The 20,861-nt window shown below is 44.6% G+C and overlaps 1 protein-coding gene across 1 annotated transcript in view; it reads right to left on the reverse strand.

Moving 5' to 3' along the window:
* LAMB1 (laminin subunit beta 1) overlaps positions 1-20,861 on the reverse strand; it is a 74,575-nt gene that overhangs the window by 44,776 nt on the left and 8,938 nt on the right. The window contains exons 5-12 of the mRNA XM_086696956.1: positions 14,732-14,920; positions 14,580-14,643; positions 10,652-10,854; positions 8,451-8,571; positions 6,793-6,981; positions 6,127-6,306; positions 5,880-5,992; positions 4,314-4,393 (exon numbers count right to left, since the gene is read on the reverse strand). Coding sequence (XP_086553082.1) covers positions 4,314-4,393; positions 5,880-5,992; positions 6,127-6,306; positions 6,793-6,981; positions 8,451-8,571; positions 10,652-10,854; positions 14,580-14,643; positions 14,732-14,920 — 1,139 coding nt within the window. The remainder of the gene's footprint in view (positions 1-4,313; positions 4,394-5,879; positions 5,993-6,126; positions 6,307-6,792; positions 6,982-8,450; positions 8,572-10,651; positions 10,855-14,579; positions 14,644-14,731; positions 14,921-20,861) is intronic.

Genomic DNA, 20,861 nt, shown 5'->3' on the forward strand with positions numbered 1-20,861 from the left:
GACAATACTGTTTAGTTTCAACTTTTCTCTATTACTAAGAAATTAGGCACAAAAAAGGGGAAAACATCATCATTCATAAGAACCACCACTCTATTCAACCCTGGTATCTCTTCCATAATTCTGATTCCACACTGATCAGCAGTCCAGGGTCCAGCAGTCCAGGCCTTCTCTCCCAGCCTCCTAACCAATGAGGATAGTTTCTTAAATGTGTTCTATAATCTCTTTACGTCCAGCCACCACAGCAATTAACAACTGGTGAGATACCATTATCACTCAATACACGGGTGAAAACACGGATTAACTTCTGCTCTGGTTTCAAAGTATAATGAATTTCAGCTCCTCACTTATTGGGCATCTACAAGGCCCCCGATGCTGAGTATGGAGAAGGATGAGAAAACAAACAAGACATAATCCTTTGTGTGGTGCCTGGGTGCCTCAGTTGGTTAAGCGTCCAACTCTTGATTTTGGCTCAGGTCATGATCTCATGGTTTGGGAGATTGAGCCCACGGGGCTTGGCACTGAGCGTGGAGCCTGCTTGAGATCCTCACTCTCCCTCTCTCTCTGCCCCTCCCCCACTCGCACATGCACACTCTCACTCTCTCTCTCAAAAAAAAAAAGACCCAATCTCTGTCTAGAGACCTTTAAAATACAAATAGCGATAACACGGAGCAGAATTCACTAAGTGCTAAAAGCAGTACAGAAGTAATGTGTTGTTGAAACATCCAAGGAAGTTTGGGGTCGTCAGTTCAGGAAGCAGAAATCTTCAAAAGAGTGGTGGGTTTCAAGCCAGACACCAAAGCTCTAAATTTAACTGAGGCAATACATTTTAAAGGATGCTATAAAATCGTTTCTATTTTTCAATGTTTTCCAACACTTGCAAGTAGCATTTACCTAGCAACCATTCCTATTTATTAAAGCAGGTTATTTACTAGGCAAAGCTTCGTTAGCCTGGCTTAAGCCACATTGCTTAAAATGGGTCTTCTCTAAAATATTCCACAATTCAGATTACCTGTCAACGTGATCGACCTGGATTGTTAAAATTTTATTCCCCACAAACAAAACCATTTGACTCATTACACAAAACATTTTTCCACTTGACGTGGTTTTCACGTTTAATTCTGCTCCTGGCCAAAGTACCTGAGGAACGTTTGGGGTCACAACCAGAGACTGCCTGTCCAAAAGAGTGCATAATTTGTTTTTATCTCATAAATATCTTCTGTTTCTCAAATTCTTTTTCTTGACCAACGTTTATTCCATTACCTACCATGTACCTATGGCAGAGCAAAGGAATATTACCAGGTAGAAGATATTTATGCATGGTTGCAATAAAACAATCACCCAGCAAGTATCTCTCCTCAGTGGCCACTATGCACCAAGCATTCTTCTAGCAGAATTGGTGTTCCCCAAGACTTAATTGGATCTTCTATCACTGTATGGGGCTCCTAGAGAAAGTCCTCATGGGGGCAAACTTCGAAAAGGATCGCTACGAAACACTGCAGAGTCACAGAGGTAGAGAAATATTTAAAGGTTCTTATTTTGGGGGTGCCTGGGTGGCTCAGTCAGTGAAACATCCGACTTTGGCTCAGGTCATGATCTCAAAGTTCGTGAGTTTGAGCCCTGCATTGGGCTCTGTGCTGACAGCTCAGAGCCTGGAGCCTGCTTTAGATTCTGTGTCTCCTCTGTCTCTCTCTGCCCTTCCCCCACTGACACTCAGTCTCTCTCGCTCCCTCTCTCAAAAATAAAACATTAAAAAAAAAAAGGCTCTTATTTTTTTTCATCAGTGATGCCAAAAAAATAGGGCATCTCATCAATCATGCTAGGAAGATCAAATTACCTGCTTTAAAATCTTCCCTAAAATTTTTTACTTCATAAACTCTCTTGATTAGAGTGTCTGAGTTCTATAAATTCTTGCACGAGAGACAAGGAAGAGGCCAGGGGCCATGTGTGGGCAGTTTAAAGACAGGAAATGTGTGTGCAATAGAGAAACAGAGGAAGGGAGTGTAAGCAACAGAAACCATTTAGGGTAAAGGCACATAGGACACTCTTGAATTCATGACATCATTTGGAGAACAATGTAGGCCACTTTCATCTAATCAAGAAGGATTTTAGGAATGATGACAGCTTTGAATTGAGCAATCAATTACTAAAGGAATCAGCAGGTGTTCTGGGAGTCACAAAGGAGAGTCGGAGACGTGATTCCAGAAGCAGACTAGCAGTTTTTCCTCCCTGCTTTTATGGAACTGTCCTTGCTTCCTCCCCTCTGGAGGTTTTCTAAGAACAGAAATTCACACTGGAGTCCCAGAGGCTACATGCTGTACTGAGTTTACTGCAGCGTCTGGAATGGAACCAACCCAAATGCAGAGGCCAAACAGAACATGTTCTTGCTGCCTAAAATCCCATTCCTTCCCAGCAGACTACGACGGTGTTGGGAAACAGTCTTGTAAGACAGTCCGTTTGGGGAGTACACGGAGCTTGCTTGATGACTTCAGCTTTTGCTCTCTCAGGGGAGATTCAGGCCACAAGGAAACATCTGCCTATCCCCTTAGACGCCACTTAACACTGTCTCTACCAGATGTTCTTAGTCCGACCCACTTACAGAGGCCAACATTCTCTTTGACTCAAAGGTGGTTCATGTAACTCCTACAAATCTACATCTTGCCAAATGTGTACAGGGATTAATTTTTGGTAGAGCTTGAACCTCATCTGTTCAAGGGATACCAACGTGTCTTGATAACTAAAAATGATTGCATGCAGTTTTCGTTAATAGACTTAGAGGTTGGAAAAAAAACTAAAACCAGAAAGAAGAAGAAAATGAAAAGATTCTTAACACAAATCAAAACGGGAGTTCTTTGGGGCCCCTGGGTGGCTCAGTCAGCTAAGCATCTGACTTCCGCTCAGGTCAGGATCTCATGATCCATGAGTTCGAGCCCCACATTGGGCTCTGTGCTGACAGCTCGGGGCCTGGAGCCTGCTTCGGATTCTGTGTCTCCCTCTCTCTCTGCCCTTCCCCTGCTCGTGCTCTGTCTCTCTCGCTTCCAAAAATAAACACTAAAAACATTTTTTTAATGGGAGTTCATTTTCTGTGTTTTTTTTTTTAATTAGTTAACTTTTTACAGTAGGCTCCATACCCAACATGGGGCTCAAATTCACGACCCTGAGATCAGGAGTCACACATTCTACCAACAGAGCCAGCCAAGTGCCCCTCACTTTCCATCTTTTAGGTTGTTGAAAAAGGAGTGTATACCAACTGCTGGTGGGGCTGAGGAAAAATTTGCTTTTGTAACCAGGTGGCTGGAAAAATACTGGCACAATCTGGAGAATAATCTAACAATCTCTATAAAAATAAAAAACGCACATGTACTTGACTTAGCCGTTCCATTGCTGGGAACCTCATCTATACAAAACAAAAACAAAAACAAAAACAGGAAATAAGTTGTGGCAATTTCCCATGGCGGAATACCAAGAAAAAAAGAAGAGGTAGATGAATACATGCTGTTAAAAAGAAAGAGGCACATGGATACATGTTGATATGTATTTTTTTTAATCTAACATGTTATTTAAAAAGAAATGAGAGGTGCACCAAAAACCAACTGATACTTAGGAATAAACCTAACCAAAGAGGTGAAAAATCTATACACTGAAAACTACAGAAAGCTTATGAAAGAAATTGAAGAAAACACACCCACACAAAATGGAAAAATATTCCATGCTCCTGGATTGGAAGAACAAATGTGAAAATGTCGATACTATGCAAAGCAATCTACATATTCAACGCAACACCTATCAAAGTAACACCAGCTTTCTTCACAGAGCTAGAACAACCAATCCTAAAATTTGTAGGGAACTAAGAAGAAACGAAAGGATGACAAGATATTGTCATTTTTAATAGGTATTCTGGGCTCTATTATTAGTTTCTCGACTATGAGAAACTCCTAACAGTGGCACTTGCAGCCGCGGATGGGGGGTGGGGGAGGGGAAGGGCAGGATATCTGCCTTAGCTGTTGGAATGTTTTTCTTTTAAACGACGGGCATACATTGTTTCCAAAATTTTAAAAACACTGTAAAGTACAAAACTAACCACAACACTATTAAAAGCCAAGAAACAGAAACGTACTTGAGGGCTTCAAAGCTAACTTGGGACAACCAATCTTTGCAAACACTAAGACCCCAGGTGAAAGCGATGGCCGGCCCCTCACAGTCAAGGGGAAAGCACTTCACCTCCTTTAGAGACACCGAGCATCCCACGGCTCCTAGAGGTCAGGAGGGCTTACTGAGGGGACTGAGCACCAGAGCGAAAGTGTAGCTTCACTCACCTGTTGTTTAAAGCCCCTCCAAGGTCACAGTCACAAGGTCGACATCCATCCAAATCATTGCTCAAGCCCCAGTGCTCCGGCTACAGAATAAAAGATTTAACATCGAAAGGTGGGTTCCCATAATTACACAATAGACTCAACAAGGAACAAGTTATGGCGTGTCTGGGTTGATCCACCAAATGCACTTTTGTACCGTGAAAGCACAAAGCCTACAAGGGGAAGGAGTATAAACATTCTGAATTCAAGAAACCCAAGCTGCAGGTTGCTGGGGCCATCATCATGTAACGCCAGATCAGAACAGCTGCTTTTCCAAGCCAACAGCCTTTGTCCAGTTATTAATATGAGCAAGCAGCTAAGAGGCCAATCTTGTTCATTAGAAGTACTCTGGCAGTAAGAGACTTTTGGCAACTACCTGGCAGGCCTTTAAATTTTCCATAAGTTCAGCCTGTCAAAAACCTCATAAGCAAAGCTCTTCAAGGATTTATCTGCGTCCAAATGGCATAAAGCAAGTATTTTCACATCTGAAAGGGGAGGAAATCACTGAATCCTGAGAGCACTGGAGATGGAAATAAAAAGAAATGGAACAGAATCCATGTAGGGGAGAAGAGCTCTCTGTACCTTAATAAATATCTATTTCCTAATGAACACATAAAAACCAGGTCCATTGATTTAAATCAGACTTCCAGAAATTTACTTTAAGCATCTGGATATAGGCAAATGTGCCTATAGGTCATAAACATAATTTGGGGTCAGTGGAACCCTTCTCACAAATTATAAAGGGATTCTTAACAATGTTATAAAACACGGAATAATTTAAAAAACTACTCTCGGAATTACTCTACCCAGAAGCACCACAGTGAACTTTTTAGGGTATTTCCTTCCAGATTTTGTTTTTCTTGATGGATTTTTTTCCTACACAGTCAAGGTACTACTCACATCCTATATATGTATTTTTTAATACCAGCATAAGCATTTCCTCACGTTACTGTCATTTTCAATGGCAGCTGAATATCATACTGTATACAAACCCCCAAATTTAGTTGACTATTTTCCCCACTGTTGCTTCCATGGTTTTTGGCTATGATTAGTACAAGATGCAATGAGTCTTCTGGCGAATACATTTCTGTCCAATTTTCTGCTCATTTCATTAGGAAAGATTCCCAGAAGGGGGATTACCGGGCCAAAGGGCACGTGCATTTCTACAAGCTACGGATAACAGATTTCTAAAATGCTTTCTTTGCCAAGTATGAACCACTGTGCATTTCCATCAGCAGCTTAGAGGACCAGCCCCTCACTATGTCCTAATAGTTAGCATCCCCATTTTTAAAAACCTGTTAGTTCTGTCTATAAAAATGGGATGTCACTGTGGTTTTTATAATTCTAACAGTGACAGTGAATATCTTGTTAAAATCAATTCATTGGCAGTTCTTCTGTGAATGGCTTGTGTCTTTTAACATTTATATATAAGGGTGATTGATGGTAGGGTCTGCAGCAGCGAAAGGCATTCTCCACTAAAACCTGTCACCGTCACGAACTCGTCATCCCATGTAATCAGGATTTACCTACCAGACACTGGTCACAATGCTGTCCTGTCACCAGACGCTTACAGTAGCAGTAACCAGTCTCAGAATCACAAGGATTCCCGCCAGGAATCGTTCCCAGAGGATTGCAGGCACAAGCTTAATTAAAGATAAAATAAAGCAAAGAAACACAAACCAAGTGAGCGCCCAGAGGTGGTCTGGATTTAGAACTGCAAAGTCAAACGGGAACAGCGTCCACGAGAACACCCCAACTTTTTCACAAATGCGCTTACATTTACAACCAAATGGATCTTCAGCACTTAAGCCGTAGAAGCCCTCTTTGCAAAGTTCACAATGTTCTCCTTCCACGTGTAATTTACACCGACACTGGCCGGCAATGAGGCCAGCAGAAAAATCGGTGTAACTGTCACAGATTCCCCCATTCTGAGATCCAGCTGGGTCACAGGTACATCCTAAGAAGAACAAAAAGCACCAGGTAACAATGTGAGTGTTTGTATAAACACACGCTCCCGTCGGCCCCTCGGAAGGTCACAGAAATAGACTAAAGAAGACAAGGTGCCAGGCAGCTTTTGCTGCCAGCATCCTATGTAGCAGTTAAAATAAAGCGGAGTCTCATGCTCACACCAGGAGTCCCGAGAGGATGGTGGTCCCCAGCCTATTCAAACTGAAAGGTGACTGGGGCGTCTGGGTGGCTCAGCTGATTACGTGTCCGACTTCAGCTCAGGTTATGATTTGACAGCTCGTGAGTTCAAGCCCCGCACTGGGCTCTGTGCTGACAGCTCAGAGCCTGGAGCCTGCTTCAGATTCTGTATCTCCCTCTCTCTCTCTCTGCCCCTCCCCTGCTCACGCTCTGTCCCTCTCTCTCAAAAATGAATAAACATTAAAAAAAAAATCAAATTGAAAGAGGACGGAAAACGTCATGAAATTCCCCCACGTACGTTCACAGAGGTGAGGGTCTCGGACGTCTCTCTCCGGGTGCTGGAAGTAAAACGGCTTGCACTGTTCACAGTTGCGTCCCATGGTGTTGTGCTGACAGTCATCACACACCCCTCCGCTGACATTGCCGGTGGCCAAGTACACGGCCATGTCAAAGTGGCACGAGCTCGAATGTTCATTGCAGTTACACTCTGTGTGACGAGGCCAATGTCAAGAAAAGCCTTTTTTAGATCTACTTACCAATGGAGGAGGGAGTGCCAGGAAGAAACTCATTTTGGAAAGCAGGGATGAAGTTCAGGCAGCTAACACTTAGGGGCCCGTGGAAAAGGACATGTCCGGCTGACATCATGCTGGAAGCCTTCCAAGGGTAAGCTTTATGAAATAACTGAACAATCTGCCCGTTTTGGAAGAGAACGGGCTACGAAGCAAAGAGTGGAAAACTTGGGGGAAGGGATTGCCCCTGGTAGCCACGATGTGGAGGGCGCCTCTGGGTGCCACTCAGGGTGGGAACACACCCCTCCAGAGGACCTTCTAGGCGATACTTCTGGGAAAGCCTGTCTGGGCCGCCAGCTCTGGGGAGTGTGGTGTCAAGGTGACGCTCTTCCTTCCCATTCCCACCAGCTCACGCGACCAGGCTCTTCAGTGAGAATTAAGGTCTGTGCAACAGCCATCTGGCCGGCCTTCTGACCCTCTGCTGGCCCACTGGGCAGCCCCCTTGGTCCAACCCGGCTGTCACATCATCTCACTCTCTGCTCTGTGACCCACATGGACTCCTCTGTCTCCTCACAACGAAGCCTAACTTGGCTTGGCCCTCACAGGGCTCTACACTCTGGCCTCATCCTCTCCCTCCTGCAACACAACCTCCCGTACAGAGGGGCTGTGAGGTATCCACTGACAGACGCTGGGTGCCTAGCAGGGACCTGCCCTGGACACACCTGTTGAATGAAACGTCAGAATCATCTCCCAGGGCAGACTCGGTGTTGGTCCTAAGAAGAACGTCCTTGGGGCTTTAGGCTTTGTGCGGTTCTCCTTATCTGAACTCCTTCCTGCCTCCCCCTCCCTCTCTCCCTCCCCCCTCCCCCCACCTCCCTTTCTTCTTCTTACCTCAACAATCTCAGCTATCATCAAAGGGTTGTACTTAATAACAATCCTTGACCACTCCAGCCCTCACTGGTTTCTGAACTTCTAGAACAGGCCTCAGTGGGGGAAGGGGCAGGCATTGGAATCACTGTGGGGGGCGGGGAGGTGTTTCAAACTACACGTCTGCCCAGAGAATGCCACCGGGCTGGCCAGCTGGCCGGACGTATGCCATGGGCTGCAGCCAGAGTGGCACAGAGACAGGGCCAACAACTCTTATACCTTAGTGATCTACCGTGCCGTATTTTTCTCTCATTTTTCTCTCGCGCTCCTCTTGCCTTTGAGACAGGTACAGAGTCAGGGACAACATCTCCAACTTCTAAGTCTGCCAAGCCCCTGGCTACTGCTCTGAATGCTAATGTATTGATTGAACTGAGTGGATATTGGTTTCCTAAGAGTATCTGGGTGACGCTGGCAAAAGGGTACTAACTTTTCTTCCTTTTGCAAAAATCACGTACTCTTATAGTAGCTCTAATCAGAAAATGGGTCCTGGAGTCTGGACGTCCCTCTGACGGAGACTTACTTTTACAGGCATTGCTGTTTCGACCTTCAGCGGGTCTCCAAGGTAAATCGTGGTAGAAATCCATGCACAGCTCACAGTTTAAGCCCTTGGTATTATGCCTGCACATGCAGTGCCCATGAACCTTGAAAGTTACACAAACAGGAAAGAGCAAAGTTAGAGATGCAACCTGATGGCCAGGTTTTCTCCACAATCAGTGGAAGCGATAAACCCCTTTCCTACTAATCCGCATCTCTAGCTCAGCACAATGAAGAATTGTTTTAATTCTGTCCCTCCCTGAAGGGAGTTCTGTCTTTTTGGTGGCTTGAACTCCCATCTCTAGGAACAGTTCCTATTATATAATGGATACTCAATAAATATGTCACTGAAGTAGGGATCAAAGAACCCAGATGAACAAAATCGGTCACTTAAAAATTAGAAAAAGACAAAAAAACAAAAACAAAAACAAAACCCACAAAACACAAAAACTAGGTACTTAAGAGTTAAAAAAAATCTACATCAAAAAGAAACTTATTGTAAGAGAAATCAACAAAAGTTATAATGCAGAACTAAATGTATGCATACCACTGGAAACCAACTCACATTACTGCAAATTTTACCACTAAGTCACAGAACAGAGTGGGTTTTTCTGCTTCTTTTGTTTTGTTTTTGACTTCAGGCAAAGCACTTCATTTTTTTTTCCCAACCGAAATGAGATTCAAAATATTAATCATTTGCCACATTCACATTTGCTTTTTTTCTTTAAGAAAGGAAATCTAAAATCTTGGGGGGAAAAATATAAATTATTTTGCTTTGTGAAGGGCCTAGGATGCACTCTTTTGCACCGTGTCTCTGGCAAGATATGCCTAAGCCCCTGAGGCACGTAAATGATAAATTCTTTCAGTCTACCAAATATGCATGTACTTAGGCACCTCACCTTAACACTAGTTTCTACAGAATGGAATTCAGGAACAGGACAGACAGGTCCGCCCTGGACTCACCTTGACAAGAGTGCAGTGAGCAAAAGACTAAAATCATCTCATTACAAGCTAGTTTTCTGCAGACTGAAAAACAGACCCAAAGCACATGCCACAGGACCCTACAGTGTCTGAATTAACAGCACAATGTACTGAGACCCGTGACAGTGACGGGCCTGTAGGACTTAGCTACACGCCAGGCTTGTTATCCTGCAAAGTAAACATTATCTACCGAGCATTCCCTGAAAGATGTAGCAAGAGATTACAAGGACAGGTCCTCCCTTGAGGCCCCATTGAAAATGCCACTTTATCTACGTAGCAAATGTTCTAACTGGAGCGAATGAAGGCGGAAGTTTCAGGCAGTTGAATACACTCAATCCTGGACCTTCTTTGATGAGGACTAATGATCTTTGAAAAAGCAAACGGCAAGTAAGGAAGCCTTATACTCTTCAACGAGGGAGGCCCAATGTCTAATGGAAGGAATCCTGGGGCAGAGTCCAGGAGGGTAAGATTTGAATTTCCATCTGCCATTTACTTAGGGCCCTTTGGTGAACTATTTAATCCCTGCTCTCTTCTTACAAGGATAATTGGCTGAATAAATCCTGTTTAGCTCTAAAATCCTGTGGGTCTATAAGAATTAGCAGTTCACTTAGAGACTGGTAAAATAACCCCAACTTTCTCCATTTGGCAAATCATCCAAACCCCCAATTTTTAGAAGTACGTAATTTGACAACACGTATATTTGGCATAAAAGTGGGAAAAGAATGAAACTAGAAGAAATATATAAAGAAACAAAGCCCATTGGATTCCGAAATCATATTTCGTGGTTCCAGGTTCAAATGTCCAGGTTTTCTGGACTGGGATCACTTTATGCCTTGTAGCATAAAGATGGGGATGTTTGTGGTGTCTAATCTTCCCTAAAGGAAAAGAAGATGCACTGGCTATGTAGAAAGCTTTTTCCTCCTTATTGACTACAAAAAAAATATCTATTGTAGTAGCAGCTTGCTGCAACAATTTCCCAAAATTAGTTCTTCGCCCATGAAATGAAAAGCTTTTATATTCTCACAGTCTAAGAACGTTAACAAAGAGAAAACCATCAACCACCAGTAATGGCGGAAAGAGCTCCAAGTCAGTCTGGAAAACTAAAACCCCTAGAAATTGTGCAAGGTTTAAGGTAAGACGAGATTCAAATTGCTTTCCGGAATCATCTGTATGAAGGAGAAAGCCCCCCCCACAGCACTCACTCACCATTCCTTCTACTTCTTCATTGATTCCATCCACAGGGGCGCATTCGCTGGCATGACCGTAGCAGAAGCAATTTCCTCGAACCACCATATCATAAACTGCATAGTAATACTTTTCCCTGATTTCCATCCGGGAATCCAAAAGGTTATCTCCCAAAGTGTGGAGCTTCACAAACTTGATTCTCAAGTTGGTGATTTTTAAGAGATCTACAAAGGTCACCAAGAAGATGAAAAGTCTGATCACACAAGCAAGACTTGTTTTGCAATTATACAACACCTCTTCTCTTTATAGAAAGGCACGGCAGATAAAAATGCCGAAGTAAAGGAAAGGTTACCCCCTTGTATGATCTAGATGACCATGCCAGTAAACTTTAATATACTGTGAGTCTCTGGAAGAAAGAAGGTTTGCTGCCTCCTTACTAGTTTAGTAAGAACATCTATTCTGCGGCGGATGTGCTTGCAGACTGTTTCAGGAAAAGGCGCAAAAGCAGAGAAATTTAAGAACATGGCTGCAGGACTGCAAGAACCCACTGGCACAGAGTAATCTGAACCATCGCAATTCCACGCGGTGCCCACAGCAACTAGCGTCGGTCTCAAAATCAGAGAGTTCTATTCAGGTAGGAGGGGGTTGAGCGGCACACTCCAATTGTCTTCATTATTGTAAGAGAGAACGAAACATTTTCGTGTTTATTTTTGGAGAGGAAAATACTCTCTGAAATTTCCCACCACAAAGATGAAATCCAAGTTGCTAAAATAGATTTAACACTATGGAATAACTACTATCCAGGGACAGAAGGTCTCCATCAAATTTCTACACAACGTCACAGTCTCCCACTTTTTTGTCCTAGTTTGCCATCCACAGCGAGGCATAGGAATAAAGGAGCTCAGAATCAGGAGGTTGGGCAAGTTTTTGTTTTCCCCCCCCTAAATGTAAGTTACTTGTAGATCAATTTCTCAGATCTTTTCTTCTCTCTCCCGGGTCTATAGATGAATGCATACTACAGAAGCTGGCTAGCAATTACATTCTATTAGTAACCTGATAAGCCAGAAGCCATTCAACCTTCTCTACCAATGCTTTCATCAATTACTAAGTGGACCCCAAAACACCGATGAGTCCATCAGCCCTCCTATGCCCTGTGTAGCCTGGGGTTTCTCCCAAGCTTTACTTTCATCTGGGCTGATACATTCTCATCAGTTACAACAGGGAACAACGGAACGACGGGGCGTTGGCCCCACGCGTCAGATACATTCAAAGCCCTGATACAATTTTAACTACTGAAAATCTATGCAGAGCTTACAATGAAGACTATAGAAATAGCCGTGGGTTGAAAGAGAAAGTCCATGAGTCCATGCATTAAACTTAGGCTCTTTGTAAAAATCAAACACAAAACAGAGAAACCGTGGTACGACTTAGCTGAATGGAATTTATGAATGCCAACATTTCCTCCTGCACAGAACGAGCACAAGCGCCTATTGACAAGAGGCCAGACAACAAAGCTGGAGAGCAGCTGGAGTATTTAGAAGCCCTTGAACTGATCTTTGTGGAAGGCCTCAGAAGAGCAAATATGCTCCTTCCACTCTCTCCTACCACAGTTAACAACAACTAAGCCTTGTATATTGACCGCTGTTGTATACTGAGGCAAAACCACTTGTGAAGAGAGTCTCTGAGCTCTCCACAATAGGGACGATGAAAGAGACGTTGTTCCCGCGAGTACAAGGTCAATCGAAAACGTGATCGGTTAAAATGGACGCCTCTTGAATTTTTCTGAGGCCATTTAACAATGAAAAACAAGGAACTATAATGGCAGCCAATTTTCCAAGTCCCACAAATTTCACCCAACGAGGAGCAGACCACGAGTCCCCCTAGGGCCCCGTGAGGTGTTTGTCCCGGAGACCATGTGGACGTTTCTCACAACTGGATTTGGAGAGCAGGGAGGGCAGGCCTCACAGAGCTCACTCCGAAATGCCAGAACTGGATGTGCCATTAAATATTTGTTTTACAATAGAATGAATGAGTGAATTACAATCCAGAGACAGTCTGGGCCACACGTAAAATTAATTTAAGTGGGGAAATAGCACTTTTCTGGCAATATTTCCTGGACGCTTTCCCTTCTACTCTTTCATGCTTCATGCTGGGAGGTTCCATGGCACCGTGGTTCCAAACAAGGCCATCCTCAGTGAGGAAGGAGCACCAAGAATCGGTCCTGCCTCTCTGCTCAGCAGACTACACCTTATCCGCAGGACAGAGAGTCTCATCCCTTCACTCTGAGGAAGGGGACTGGGTCCACGGCGAGACCCAGGCCGTGGCTGATGGCACCGTCGTCAACAGCAGCTTCTTTGACTCACTGAACACTTTCCGTGTGTCAGGCACGTTGGAAAGTCGTTTACAGAACTCCTTTCCCCTCCATAATGACCCTCAGGTCACTATTACTATCTCCACTGACAGATGAAAAAACAGAGGCTAAAAAAAACCCAACCGTAACCAGGTTTAAGCAGGTTATTTGCCCCACGTCACAGAGCTAGGATATGCTAGAAATGGGATTCAAACCCAGGTCTGTCGGACTCTGAACTCTTTTAAGTAGTTCACATTTTGCCTCTGAAGATGATCGAAATGTAATTTTTTAACAGCAGAAGCATGGATGTTAAATGTTGGAAAGAACTCTAAATTTAGAATCCTAACGTATGGCTTCAGGACCTGCCTGACGCTAAATGGTCATGTCACCACATGCATGTTATTCTAACTCTCTGAGCCTCAGTTTGCTCATCTGTTAAATGGAAATGACAACCGCCACCTTACTCAGCATACGGAGCATGGCTGAGACTTCGGATTCTCCCCCAGAACTCTCTCTTTTCTTCCTTTGATAGTAAGAGCCTTAGGCAAGAGTGTGAGAGGGCACATGGCCGCCTACCTAGAGAGGTTTCCCAGTGTGCCTTGAGGTAGGGTCATGTGGCTAATTTTGGCCAATGGGATATGGATAGGGGCCACGTACAGCTTCCATGTCGCTTGCCCCTCTCTTCCTCCCATCTCATAGGTGGGGACAATGACATGGTAGTGTTCGTCCAGCCCCAACCATGTGGATAACGACTCTAAGATAGAAGGGAACTGGGTTGCTAGGGTTGCCAGATTTAGCAATAAAAATACAAGATGCTCAGTTAAATTTGAATTTCAGATAGTTAATAGTGTTTTTAGTAAAGTCTATGCCAAATATGTCACATGGGACATAGTTATACCAACCCAAGCATTACATGGAATATCCTTGTACTAGTCACAAGCATTACGTGGGATACGGTTATACTAAAAAATAACTTGCTATTTATCTTCAATTCAGATTTAACTGGGCGTCATCCTGTATTTTATACAAGTAGGTCTACTTGTATCATCCCTCTGGATGATTTCCTAAGAGAAATAAACTTCTATGTTATCTGACCACTATATTTTTTGGGGGACCCTTTGTTACAACAGCTTAATCTATACCCTAGTTTATATGTATTTTATACATATACATATACATGCATATGTACATGTATGTACATTTTATATATATATATATATACACATACATACATATACGTGTATATGTAATATATAGAGAGTACATATATATAATATATAGTATAGTATATAATATAGTGTGTGTGTTTATATATATATATATATATATATATATATATATATATATAATATATATTATACTGAGCAATAAAATAAATAAGGTATTATGACCAGCATAATTGGTTGAGTACTTAGGACATAAACTTTTTTGATTCCTGCCAATTTCAAGAGCCTTTGATTGGGTACTGCGAAGAAAAAAAAGAAATAAAGACGGTGGATTTAGCACTGAATATTTAGATTCTGTGCAGCAGTGCTCTGGGTAAGAGTTCTTCCATGATTGCGGTGTTCCATCAAAGCTGTTATGTGAAAACAAGCTTACTCTGTATCCTCGGACTATAAGGATCTTCTATTCTGAACGCGGGATCTAAAGCACGAAATATCACCTAAAAATAGATAGAAGAGTAATGGGTATTTTTGCAATGATCAAAAAGGATTTGTAAATAGAATGTAAAACAAAAACAGCAAACAGACCTCTCCTTCCGTTGAGGGTTCAATGTCAGAATAGCGGGAGTCACAGATTATATCATCCACTTTTTTCATGGGGCCAGTTGAAATGCCTGGAAATGAGCCCTCACAGTCATAGGCAAAGTATCTGTACACACCCCAGGTTTTCCCGAAGTCAGACGATCGTTCTATCAGCATCGCGGCTGGACGGAATGTCTAAAGGCAGGGCAGAAAAGGCTCATTTGATGTTTTGCATTGGTGATCTGCATTTCTCAAAAAATCTCAGACAAAGGTATCACTCCACTGTGCACCACAAACCCTGACTGCATGGGGTTGGTATTTCAGACTGTGGCTGGATTTCAAATACTTCAGGCTGTTCCATGGAGACTCCTCCTGTAGGAAAGCGTCTAGCCTTGAAATGTTGCACTTTCTCCCACCCTGAGAGAGATTAGTAAACTGTTTCTCTTTAGGAGTGGATTATAACCAGGACCCTACAGTAAACAAGCTTTGGTCTAGTCAGTCACCACCCATAATTGGATTGACTAGTTTGAGTGTTTGGTCTTCATTCATTCAGCAGTTGCACACAGACACCTGCTTACTACCGCGCGGCGGTCCATATGCTGTAGACGGCCCAATGGAGTGTAGATATAGGTATAAATCATTTACAACACGAAACACCAGAGTAGAGCCTCATGCAGTGTGCTCAGGGAAAACGAGAGGAAGGAATGACTAACTCAAGAAGCTGGGGAATCCTATAATTCCACTCCTGGCTATTCCATTACCCCAAGAACTGAAAACAGGGACTCAGATGGGTGCTTGTGCACGAATGTTCATAGCAGCACAATTCACAATGGCCAAAAGGCAGAAACAACCCAAGTATCCATCAAAGATGAATGGATAAACCAAACATGGTATACACATACTGAAAGGATATTACTCAGCCGTAAAAAAGGAATTCTAGTCCTTCCTACGTCATGGATAAAGCCTAAAGACATTACACTAAGTGAAAGAAGCCAGACAAGAGGAAAGACAGTATAGGATTCCACTTACAAGGAAATGTCTTGAATAGGAAAGCACATAGAGACAACAAGTTAAAGGTTATGGGGGGAGGGGGTGGAGGGGCCAACGGAGACTTATTGCTTAATAGAGTAGAGTAGGGTAGAGTTTGTATCTGGGGTGATGAAAATGTTCTGGAAACAGATAGTGGAAGTGGTTGCACAACACTGTGCAACATATACACCTAATGCTACTGAATTGGACACTTAAAAATGGTTAAAATGGCAAATTTTGTGTTATGTACATTTTACCACCTACACACACACACACACACACACACAAGCCAGGGAACGCTTCAGAGAGAAGACGGCATCAGACTGGATCCTAAAAGGGTAGGTGTTTTCCACGCAGGGAGTGAAGGTGGCTACACGTGACAGAAGAGGTTGACTAGGGCAGGGAAGTAAGGAATTTGCTGGCCACGCTAAGGGGTTTCCTTTATTTTTACACCATGAAAGGGGACACCAGAAGACTTAAGTGGACAGAATGAAATGATCAGACTACACGTCAGAAAAATAACCCCGTGCCACAGCTATCAGACATGGAGAAACAAAAAAACAAAACAAAACAAAAAACAAGAGACGAGGAAACCAACTGAGAAGCGGAAAAAAAAGACGAAGGTCTTAACTCAAGCATTACAGTATGGATGGATGGAAAGGATGCAATCAACCGTTCTGAAAACTTAGTGAATTTAGCCAAATATATCGAATTCCACTTGGCGATCAATTTGGTTTCAGTGGAAAGGGACGGAGAGGAAAGAACCACGGGTGCTTGAGTTTGAGTAGCGGGGGCAACTGTGGTTAAGAGCAAAGCCACAGAAGAGAAAGAAGCCATTTGGTTTTGGACTAGCTACATGTGAGGGGACACCCACTGGACAGACAACTGGGAACAGTGGTCTGGCACCCAGCTGCGTGAATGGAGCTTGAACCGTGGATCTGGAAATCACTGTTGGCATAAAACACTTGACACCTCCAAATATAGAGGGTAGAATGTCCTCCCAGAGAGCAAAGGGCAAGATGAAGGAGCTGCAATCATTGCTCCAGAAAATGCATCCACACAGGACTAGACAAAGAAGGAGAGTGGTGCCTGGAGCTTTAATTCCATTATGTCATAACCTTCTGTTATGGGCCGAACGGCGTCCCCCCAACTTCTTATGTTGAAGACCTAACCCCCAAGATCTCAGAATGTGATTGTATTTGGAGACAGGCTCTCTGAAGGATTAATTAAAGTAAAATGAGGGGTACCTGGGTGGCTCAGTCGGTTAGCCGTCCGACTTCGGCTCAGGTCATGATCTTGCGGTCCGTGAGTTCAAGCCCCGCATTGGACTCTGTGCGGACAGCTCAGAGCCTGGAGCCTGCTTCTCATTCTGTGTCTCCCTCTCTCTCTGCCCCTCCCCCGCTTGTGCTCTGTCTCTCAAAAATGAATAAATGTAAAAAAAAAAAATATTAAAAAAAAATTAAAATGAGGGCTTAGAGTCCACCCAAAGCCCATGTGACTGGTGTCCTTCTAAGGAGAAGGAATTAGGAGATGGAAATGTACAAGACAAGACTATGTGAAGATAAAGACAGCCATCTACACACCAAGGAAAGACTGAGGCCACAGGAGAAACCCACTCTGCCCACAGTTCAGTCTTAGACATCAAGCCTCCAGCGCCATGAGACAATACATTTCTGTTGTTTAAGCCACTGAGTCTGTGGTGCTTTGTTATGGCCACCCTCGGAGACGAATATACCCTCACGACACACTTTTCCTACAGATGAGGAAAGAGGCTCAGACACCTTAACTGACCTGCTACCTAAAGGCAGAGCTTAGATCCCAGTCCACATTGAACTTGGCCCAAACCCATCTTTCTGCCTCACTGGCTCATAGCATAATAGCAGGCTGACAAATGGAAGTCAGAGAGGAAAGAGTAAAAAGACAAGAATCCTGGAAACAGGCAGGACAGAGATTTCGGAGGGTGTGGTGGAGGGGGTGAGCTGGAAATAAGAGACGAAGCAGAATGAGCACTACCATTGGGCACAGGCCTCGATGCCACAGAAGGGGGTACGTGCACCTGGGAGATGGACGGCACATTATGGCGGAGGGAGAACAGGCCAGGTGAGCCGGCTGAACAAACCCATCCCGGACACACGCTCACCTCCGAGTTAAAACCAATGTTGGAGAGAAATCGGGGTGATCACTAATGGTGAAACTCGTATATCCCCAGACATACTTTGCCTTCCTTAAATAATCCGGATGGTCTTCTTCACTGATAAAAGGAGACAAGGGTGGGGCACCTGCATGGCTCAGCTGGATAAGCGTCCGACTTCAGCTCAGGTCATGATCTCCCGGTTCGTGAGTTTGAGCCCCGTGTCGGGCTCTGTGCTGACAGCTCCGAGCCTGGAGCCTGCTTTGGATTCTGTGTCTCCCTCTGTCTCTGCCCCTCCCTAGCTCATGCTCTGTCTCTCTCTCTCTCCTTCGAAAATAAATAAACATTAAAAAAACAAAGAGGAGACAAGGGTTAAGAAAATGAAAGGTCACATTTTGACAGACTCTTTGACTTACTCACTTACTAGGTGCTTGAATTTTTACTTTTTTACTTATTCAGGAATAGAAGAAAAGGATACTTTATTAAACTCCAGAGCATGAGATGAAGAATTTGAAAGTAAGGGGGGGAAAAAAAACCCCAATCACTAAGTCAGCCAAGACAAACTCACCATGAGACCTGCCTCCTGGGTGGTGACATCTGGGGACAGACTAGCCTAATGTCTCTGTGTCACAAGGGAGCAGAGAGGAAAAGCCTTACAGGCATTTCTGGCTGTGCTTTCTCTCCCTCCCTTCTGGAAACTCCTGAGTCCCAAAGGGTCACTGAAGAATTATCCAATTTCCTGTGGATTTCCAGAGCTGTTGGAAACCAGGACAACACTTCTATGTAGAGAATGGAGGCCCTTCCCACTCCTCCCTGAGTCTCCAACGTGCTCAGGACTTATACTGGTGCATGGCCACCTCTGATTTTTTTAATGTTTGTTTATTTTAATTTTTTATAATTTTTTTTTTTTTATTTTTTAAAAAAAATTTTTTTTTCAACGTTTATTTATTTTTGGGACAGAGAGAGACAGAGCATGAACGGGGGAGGGGCAAAGAGAGAGGGAGACACAGAATCGGAAACAGGCTCCAGGCTCTGAGCCATCAGCCCAGAGCCCGACGCGGGGCTCGAACTCCCGGACCGCGAGATCGTGACCTGGCTGAAGTCGGACGCTTAACCGACTGCGCCACCCAGGCGCCCCTATAATTTTTTTTAATGTTTATTTATTTTTGAGAGAGAAAGAGAGAGAGAAGGAGACAGAGCTTGAGCAGGGGAGGTGCAGCGAGAAGGGAAGACACAGAATCCGAAGCAGGCTCCAGGCTCTGAGCTGTCAGCCCAGAGCCCGACACGGGGCTTGAACTCACGAACTGGGAGATCGTGACCTGAGCTGAAGTCCGACGCTTAACTGACTGAGCCACCCAGGCGCCCCTTTAATTTTTTTTTAATGTTATTTATTTTTGAGAGAGAGAGAGAGAGAGTGCGAACGGGGTAGAGGCAGAGAGAGAGAAGACAGAGGATCCCAAACAGGCTTTGTGCTGACAGCAGTGAGCCCGACCCGGGGCTCGAACTCACTAACCGCGAGATCATGACCTGAGCCAAAGTCAGGCGCTCAACCAACTGAGGCACCCAGGCGCCCTGCCACCTCTGAACGTCTACTAAGCAGAAGCGCTACGATTCTGGAAACATCTGGCTGTCTACAAAAGCAAACCGTGTATACGCTACATGAGCTTCACTAGCCCATGAAAACCCAGTCCACTTAGCAAGCAGCCATCTCCACGGCCACTCCACAGGTGTTGTTCTTCACAACTCCCACCCCCCCCCCCCACCCCCGTCTCACCACTGTCACTCTATCACCACCCTCCCGCCTGCTCAGCTTGGACATCCAAGTGATCTTGGATTCACCCGTTTCCTGCTCTCCCTTCCACTGCTCTGCTTCTCATCTTCCCCCGATTCGGGGCTGAACCTTTTTTTTTTTTTAATTTTTAATGTTTATTTATTTTTGAGAGAGGGAGAGGGAGGCAGAGTGCAAGCAGGGGATGGACAGAGAGGGAGACACAGAATCTGAAGCAGGCTCCAGGCTCCGAACTGTCCGCACAGAGCCCGACGCGGGGCTCCAACTCATGAGCCGTGAGATCATGACGCTTAACCAGCCAAAGTTGGACGCTTAACCCACTGAGCCACCCAGGCGCCCCTGTGGCTGAACCTTTGATCCCAGAGGGTCCAACTGACGCCTCCCATGGAAAGTGGGCAATGATTCTCAAAGGCATTATCAGTGGCAGGTAACAGAGCTGGCAGCAAGGGCATATACGTGATTTGCAAAAGCTTTTCTGGTAATACTTCCAGGACGCCTGGGTTGCTGGGGTGGTTCCCTCCTACTTGAGAATCAGGCCCGGCTCTGCGTTAACACCAGCACCCTCTCAGGTGAGCCCCCCATTAGCACAGACCTCAACAAGGGCCTCCCCACGCACCGTCGGTTCTCACTGTCCCACGCCCTCCTCTGTATTTCGCCTTGGCCATCTTCCTGAAATCCAGTCTCATTTCCTTGCCAGTGGCTCCCTGTTTCCTATATAATTAACACCCCTCAGCCAGGAGCCGGGGACTTTCTGATTGTATGTAACCTTACTTCCCTTTCCCCCTCACTGCCCTGAGCTCAAGGCTAATCTACGCTGAACAAACTCTGCCTGAACTGTCCACCACCAGAGCTTTGCTCTCAGACGGTTTCCTCTGCCAAGAACGGCTTTTCTTCCACCTCCTCCCACTGAGATCCTGCTCACCCTTCCTGGCCCAGGTCACACACAGTCCCAGACCGCTCCTGATGAAGCTTTCTGCTTTATCCCAGGCTAAGATTACTCTCCCCGTCCTCGGTGCTCCTACCGCCCATCGCAATCGTCTGAACTTCTGCTAGACCTCTTAGCACATTCGTGATGTAAGTTATCTGCAAGTGTCATTCGCCCCCCGGGGCAGTTTCTTACAAACAGAAGACGGCTGAATTTCTTTATGCATGTATTCATTCAGTAAATATTTGTAGAGCAATCACTA

Source organism: Puma concolor, chromosome A2 (genome assembly GCF_028749965.1).
Source record: "Puma concolor isolate L17-30 chromosome A2, mPumCon1.1.hap2, whole genome shotgun sequence".
Classification (NCBI taxonomy): domain Eukaryota; kingdom Metazoa; phylum Chordata; class Mammalia; order Carnivora; family Felidae; genus Puma; species Puma concolor.